At 37.7% G+C, this 8072-nt stretch overlaps 3 protein-coding genes across 3 annotated transcripts; 2 read left to right on the top strand and 1 right to left on the bottom strand.

Moving 5' to 3' along the window:
* Positions 1-1683: 1683 nt before the first annotated feature.
* Positions 1684-3087, bottom strand: RHIMIDRAFT_197769 (WD40 repeat-like protein; the record flags this gene model as incomplete). The annotated part of the gene is made up of 6 exons (XM_023606229.1): positions 1684-1804; positions 1866-2344; positions 2397-2590; positions 2641-2728; positions 2780-2924; positions 2978-3087. Coding segments are annotated over 6 exons (1137 nt in total), but the record flags the coding sequence as incomplete, so codon positions are not given.
* A 1374-nt stretch (positions 3088-4461) lies between these two features.
* On the top strand, positions 4462-4767 carry RHIMIDRAFT_233512 (uncharacterized protein; the record flags this gene model as incomplete). The annotated part of the gene is made up of 1 exon (XM_023607976.1): positions 4462-4767. The coding sequence occupies one exon, from the start codon at positions 4462-4464 to the stop codon at positions 4765-4767; it is 306 nt and encodes a 101-aa protein (XP_023469615.1).
* Positions 4768-5056: 289 nt separating this feature from the next.
* RHIMIDRAFT_233513 (uncharacterized protein) lies at positions 5057-6182 on the top strand (the record flags this gene model as incomplete). Its single annotated transcript, XM_023607977.1, has 3 exons — positions 5057-5287; positions 5607-5903; positions 5997-6182. The coding sequence occupies 3 exons, from the start codon at positions 5057-5059 to the stop codon at positions 6180-6182; spliced, it is 714 nt and encodes a 237-aa protein (XP_023469616.1).
* Between the last annotated feature and the right edge of the window lie 1890 nt (positions 6183-8072).

Here is an 8072-nt window from a genome sequence, read left to right on the forward strand (position 1 = left end):
TGAATTCATTCCTGGTATTGAAATGCACCTTGTCAGTGACTCTGGTCACTGGATTCTTTGGGAAAAACCAGAAGAATGTAATCAACTCTTAAAGAGCTTCCTTAGCAGAGTAGATCCCGTCAACAAATTGTAATAAACTAAATTGTATAGTGCAAACGATGCCAGATGGTGGCCTTGCAAATCATATTGGCGATTTTGTAACTTGAATGGAGTTAAACGAAAATAGTGTACACCGTTCTTTTTTATCTAAGCTCAGTTTACGTCGTCCTCTATGTTGTGTCGTATTTCTACGTTTATATCAAAGAAGATTACATCCTTTGACGTAATATAGTCAATATATATTTCATATACAAATCAAAGTCATCATAGATATTAACATAATAGGTCATGCTAAGCCTACAACACCGATTCATGGCATCTATAGTCTGTAGTAGCTGATAACACGTCATATGATATAAATCACTGGATGTAATTGATTGACAACATCTATTCTTGCATATAAAGATCAATTCCCCTCTTTTGCCATGAATCCCTTTATTTCTCTTTTCATAAAAAAAATTACAGAAGGTCTTATTCCGTCTACTTGTATTCTTATATAATGCCAATTGTACTTTGCGTGAAATCAATTGATCAAAGCCCAGACAAGAGCAAAAAATACCACAATGAAAGTACAACCAATGAGAACAAACAAACAGAAGCAGAAAATAGGCGAGTACCAGAAAATATAGTTCTGTGACTTACATGCCTATATCTTTTATACAGTCGATCAAGCACGGCTCGTGGATTTTCTTAATACAGTATATCTGCCCTTTGACATGGACAATAGTGATCTATATGAGCACAAAATCCTATCTTACTAACGTTCTTGATGCTAAAACTGTCAATGGATTAACTAAATGGTGCAGTTAATGGAAGCCACCTTAAAAAGAAAAGGGTGTACACTATACGTTCGAGGAAATCCACAAGAAGACTAATGCTAGGGGCGCTTCCTTAGGGCGCCACATATGTCGTCACTATACAGCTTCACACTACCAAAGTCTCTGCCTAACCTAACGCTGTCCAGTTCACTCTCTCTGATATAAAATATGGATTTATCATAACTACACGTGAATGATCTTGGTTCTAAACAAATAACAACATTACTTTTTATCTTTTTCTCCTTGAAAAGAACACAAACCAGGATGGCGGCTTTATAAATGCACATTCTACATCAAAGAATATGGAAAAATATTTGTTCCTGAGTAAGTTTAACGCTGCACCACACATTGAAAAGTTTTGTTGACGACATCACAGGCTGTGCCTGTAACACTATCCTTCTCGAGGATTTCCTCGTAGCGTACTCTACACCAAGAAAAATAAATGAGGCGGGACAGAAAGTTGCTGCTCGTCTCCTCTATGTCCTCAAGAACAACATTTGTTGGTAAGAGCCATTTTTTCTATTGTATGCATATATTTATGTACTATGAATATTATTCACTTCTAGAAGCAAGCTTCAGAAGATATTGTAATACATTTACCAAGATACCAGAAAATATCAAAGAGATGAAAGAAACTGGCTACAAAGTGATTGGATATGCAAGTAAATCCAAAAGTAAAAAAGGACGACACGATCTGGCACCGTTAGCACTGTATATCTGTTTATTCTCTTTTTAAATAAACCTAGCTAAACTTTATTCTTTTATATTATAAATCAAATGCCGGTAAATGGGTTTTTGCACCAGCAGCTAAGCATAAGTTTCGCTTGGTAAATTGCACAATGTAAATTGGTGTGTTTCTAGTAGAGAACATTGACAGGTGATCATCACTAATAACAATAGCAATAATACATTATTAAACTCTTAGTCATTCATCAATGCAGACCTTACCTTTCCAACATGTTCCTCTTGCTCTTTTTTGCGTTCAAATCCATGAGTAATGGCTTCATCTTGTCTTTTTTATCCTTTGCTTTCCCATTCAGCTTTGTCCTTTTAAAATCTGACGATTGCTCTTCTCTAAATTCATTTGGTGTGTTTTTATTCACATCCCACACCCTCACAGTCCCATCTCCACTTCCCGAGACAAGAATGGTACTATCTGCATTAAATGTAATAGAATAAATAAACCCTGTATGTCCTGTCATCGTCTTGAGCCGTCTGCCACTTCCCAAGTCCCATAGTATAATATTAGTGTCTTCTCCTGCAGATGCCATCCAGCGACCATTGGGTGATATGGCCACTGCATGAACTGAGCCAGTGTGCCCAGTGAATACTCGAACACATGTACCTCTTTGAACATCCCACAGTCGTACCGTTTTATCACAAGATCCAGTGACAAGGTATTTAGAATTCGGGTGGAACTTTACTGTCTATATAGAATAAAATAAGAACCTGCACTATTATGTTGTATGCTCTAAGTACATTCACATCTGATAAATGCCCTGCAAATATTCGTAAAGGATGCACATGATCACAACTCCATAATCTTGCTGTCCGATCATGTGAGGCAGTAGCAAAGTAAAATCCGTATGGTCCAAAATCTACATCCCAAATTGGATAGTTGTGACTTTTGTAGCATACCAGATTCTTGTATGTTTTAAGGCACCATAATCTTACTATCAAGATGTTATATCATTGTTTTAATTATCCCCTTTTTGTTATTTACCTGTTTTGTCTTCTGAACATGATATAAGATATTGGTTATCATGACTAAAGCTTAAGCCAAAAATAGGACCAGAGTGACCTACTAGCTTCTTATACTGCGTTCCTGGGAGATCTTTTGATGGCAGTTAGTCTTGGCTTACTGATGAAGAACTGCTTGCCTTACTTTTGTCCATTTCATTTCTATCTCTTAGTTTCTCTCCTTTTAGGTTCCATACTTTGATAAATGATTCCGAAAAGCCTCCGGCTATAAGCGTTGCATCCTCGGATATAACAATACAATTGAGCCTATAAAACAATCAATTAGCACATACAATGGCACCATAATAGCTCATATTTACTGATCCTGTGTATGATGAAACGTATAAAGACATATACTTGGTTGTGCGAGGCTCCCTAAAGATACAAGCTTCCTTATTTCATTCAATGACTCTATTTCTGCTTGTACGTCTGTATTTTCACTATTGACATATGTATGAGTACCGGTAAAAGTGAAGGGGAGTTTTTCTTACTATGGCAAGATAAACGGTTCATCCAGTTCCATTGCTTCCTCTTCTGATTTAATCCTTGCTTCATCCATACTCTATAACATTCTTTTGTATTTATTTCCCATGTCTAATCAATGAATGCTTTTTTGATATATGGCTCAAACCTTTACCTTCCCCTGATCGGATACTCCGCCTGCAGATACCGGTGGTAGCTTGTTTATAATCAAATATTGGTTAACAATCCTCAAGAGTGTTTTATGCTGACTTTCATGAAGGAATCGATAAAACAGTTCGAGTGGAATAGGTGATAGCTTCACAGTATATTTATGAGCTAATTGGTCCTGTATCGAGGTTGTATTGAAAATTGTGTTCAATTCGTCCTCATGCATATGATCTTGTTTAAAAGCACGAAAAAAGTCATTTGCTGTGAAATGTACAATAATTACGATTGGAATGTTTATACAAAAGAGACAAAAAAGCTTACCATAGTCAACAAGTCCTCTTGCTTTAAATTGTAGAAAAATGTAAATGAATATTGGATACAATAGAGCTTGGAGTTCATTCTAAAAAATATATAAGATTCTATTAAAGTATAGATTCCATAAGCATTTACCTTGTATATATCAAGTGCATTTGTTATCCATTCTCTCAAGTGTTCATAGCTTGATTTGACAGTTTCAATGTCTTCAAAATCGTGTTCTTGTATTGATTTTAACAATTCACATGTGTCATTGGTTGTTTTGTATTGTTGTAATAGATGATCCAAGGAAATACTTTCCTGTTGTATTGTTGATGCGCTATATCCTCTCTTTATAAAATAATTTGAAACGATTCTTTCGACATCTGATTGTGAAGGTAATGTAGGACTGTTTAGCGGTGTCTGTGAAGGTACTGACATGATGCGTAAAAGAAATACAAAAAAAAGGAAGGGCCAATGGATGCACTTTAATATTTAGTGCTCCGAACTGCAGCGCTGAGAGAGCTTTGCTCCTCTCACAAGGCTTAGGTATGTGTGTATCATTGCTTTGCTTTTGACATTATTTATTTCTGTTAATCCATTGCATTGTTGTTCATTCACTCGATTATTGTCTTGTAGACATTTCTGTACTCAATCCTAATTCATTTAACTGTGTACTCTGTTCTTCTTCCTAGCATGTTTTAAAAAAAGCTTCTTTAATCAACTCACGAAAATGGTGTACGGATTGTATTAACATATATCTCTCGATCGTTTGATCAGTACATGAGATATTGGCTATTCTAATTCTTGCTGAGAATTATTGTCCTATACCACTTCGCCCGATCACTGAGCTTTACAGGAAGAATATTTCCATAATAGCATGGTAATGAACGAATTACAAGCTATTCCTACGTTTCAGCGCCTTCAGAGCAACAGTACTGTCATTGATTATATCTATGTTAGTAATAACATTCATCATAATCTTAAAGACATTCACATCATCTGCCTGCATCATAAATGGCCCGATCATTCTGTTTTGTATGTCAGTTTCGTTGCTGATCGAGTCCCAACGGGACCAGGACTTTGGCGAGCCAATCCGATTTATGTTTCTCATCCAGCGCTTAAACCACTATTTGCTGTCAAGATTACTGACCTAGTGTATACTCTTGCTGCAAATAAGCATTAACTGCAGCAGATAAATGGGATCGTGTTAAGTTATTTGCTAAGAGAGTGATTAGGAACTGTAGCTACTCGTACGTGGACTGGAGGAAGCATCACACGCCAAAAGAAGTCATATTTTGAGAGGCAAACCGCCATTGTTCATACGAGTACAGCTTATAACACCTATTGATCAAGCGTTAGGACAATTGCAGCAAGAATTGGCAACTATCGCAGGCTTAAAAGCAGGCATTAGATGGAGAAAATAAGGTGAGAAATCCGCTGCATTCTTTAATCGTCTATACCAACAGTGTACCATGCAACAATATATCTTCTCTGTAAAAATTTTGGATACTCACCTTTCAGCAGCCACTGCAGCACATACATCACCTTCAGATCGTACTTCTGACCCGACAGTTATGCGAGATATAGTACTGTACTACTATCAGCACCTGTATACAACAGACTCTGTTTCCGATGATGAAATTGAGGTTAATATGTCCCACGTATACTTCAACCATAGGGTCTATCAAGATGACAATGAAGAGGTAATGGAACCTATAACAATTGACGACTTATTGGAGCAGGCACAGAGGAATCCTACACAGCAGCTTAGGTAATGATGGTCTGGGATACCAATGTCTGAAGATCCTCTTCAATATCCTCTCCCTCAAGTCACTACTTCTGAAAGTTCACAATCACGCATTGACCGAGGCATCGACCCCTTCATCTTGAAAAGAAATTTGAAAAGGAGAATCTGACTGACTTAAAAATTGGAGACCAATACCTTTGATCAGCTGCGATGCAAAGACTTTCACCCCGATCCTGAACGCAAGATTAGCAGACCTTGCTAATAAAATCATATAGTCTTCCCAAACAGGTTTCATGAGCGAACGCTTCATTGACAACAATAGGTTTGTACTCAAACTACAGGTCGATCAAGCGAAAGTTCGTAGGCATCCTGGAGTCAATCTTCTTCTGGATCAGGAGAAGGCCTATGATCGCCTCAATCCCAAGTATCTGGTTCATGTGTTAGTAGAATTTGGCTTTCATGACAAATTCATTCAATGTATTCATTATCTCTTCTTTGGGAACTCGTTCCAATCAATATCAATGGGCTCTTCTCACCTATCGTCATTCAACAACAGGGATTACGGCAAGATGGTCCGCTGTCACTTATTCTGTTCAACTTAGTTTTGGAGCGTTCGCTGATGGCCATTAATCAAGGGAGCACCATGCTTGGTTATCGTTTCGTAGTGGTGGCAGCGATTACCACGAAAAGCTTTGGTCTATGCAAATGACATTTGTACACTACTGGCCAACGCCTTCGACTATACACGTCTGCAATATCACTTAACCAAATACTCGATAGCCTCCAACGCCAAAGTTAATCAAGAAAAGACGGAGGCTTTTGCTCTTAGTGACCGCCTGAGCGAGCCTTAGAGGGATTTAATGGAACAGTAGCACATTACAATTTATCACACCAAACTCTCACCAGTGCCATTTCGATATCTAGGTTTCTACATTCGTTTCACTGCTTCTCAGCGAGGGCTCTGACAGGACAAACTACTGGTGTCGGTTCGTGATCAAGTGCAACTTTATTCTCAGCGACAGATCTCACTCGGAGGGTGGGCAACAGCAATGAACACACTAATTTTAACCAAGATATGGTATTGCTTGAGACTACTCCACCCGACGCAGCACTTCTTCAAGGAATCGCAAAAGATCATTTATGCTCTCTTTTGGCAACGCAAACGTCCATATATATCCTTTGATCAACTTTGTTCGCCTATAGCAAGAGGTAGCTTAGGCGTTATGAACTCACAAGTGCAATATTTGGTTCTGCAAGTAAGACATCTTCGTCATATATTTGCCCCAAATGGAGCTCCCTCGCTGATACAGTCTATTGTACAACACCACTTGTCCAATATTGCTGGGAATGATCATTTCCGCCTTCTTTCCTTCTTTGTGCCTACATGTCGGAAATATGATCTCATTCATGCTCTGTCTATCATGCAGCCTATCTACAAAGCCTTTGATCATTTTGGATTCAACCCAGATTTTTCCTCATTATCTCTTGCAAACCTCCTGTTGTTATCTTTAGCAAACCTGTTCCTCTCCATTCCAAATATTCGCCACGCCAGGTTTTTGGCTTCAAACTTTTTTTATTATCGATGATGCAATTAATCGCTTACGTTTGCGAGTGAGAGGTAAATGTCCTGTTAAGCCTGGCCCGTGTTAGTGGCTGTACAAATATATATTCCAACAAAGAACAGTTCGATTGCAACCGTTCTTTTGGGTTTTATTCATGCAAGATGCCCTACATATCACAGAAGATCAAATTTCACAACAATTTCAATATCTCCTCCATTCAATTTAGACAGCTCCCAGGACCACGTCCTTCTAAGCCAAGATTCTCCGCCCGCATGTCACGCTTCAAGATGTTCTGAAAAGCGGATATACTGCTACAAACGCGGACAGTGTGGTATAGAGTCCTTCACTCTAAATTGCCCACAATGGCTTATTTACATTAGATGAATGCCTTTCCTTCCCCTCAATGTCGTATGTGTCAAGCGAATGAAGATAGTATTGTCTATTTTCTGGTTCTTTGCCCTTTCAAACGCCCAATATGGCAATGTATCCTGCAACCTTATTATACCAATATGAATCTACACTCTGCACATATGCTCGCTCTACTATGTACTCTATAAGCATCTCGTTTCATCCATCCTTCACAAGCCCACACTATACCCACTATTGTCTAGACTACACTATGGTTATTATGGACCTTTCACTGGCAATCAGTTATTCAAAACACTCCTTTCCCCTTCTCTCTTTTGTCACAAGTATCTATTGCTTGAATAGTTACATTTATTTCCTTTCCTTTCTCTTCTTTCCTATGCTCAATATACTCTTATTTTACATCTTACAGTAATTTAGTCACACCACTCCGCGATGTATGGCTCAAAGATAAAAACTACAAACTGAGACTTTGTTGTGCTTTTTATAGATAGCTTTTATCTTTATTAGTAAATTGTCTTTGTTAAAAATAGGATAATACATACTTAAAGATTGATAATTAATGATAATGAATATAATTTTTTGTCAGTTAACTGCAATGAAAACTGGTGGAGAGTAAGAGAAGAAAAAAGCTTATATTCTTATTAAATAGTCTTTTGCTACTGTCACTTGGAAGCACCAAAGTCTACTTGTACTACATTTTTCCAACTTTTTACATTTTCAAGAATCGTCAACCATTATTATTCCGCAGTTACGTCTTATATGAATATAAATGCGTTACGTCAATCTTTTCTTTCTTTCTTTCTTCCATTG

This window comes from Rhizopus microsporus, assembly GCF_002708625.1.
Source record: "Rhizopus microsporus ATCC 52813 unplaced genomic scaffold scaffold_2, whole genome shotgun sequence".
NCBI classification, from domain to species: Eukaryota; Fungi; Mucoromycota; class Mucoromycetes; order Mucorales; family Rhizopodaceae; genus Rhizopus; species Rhizopus microsporus.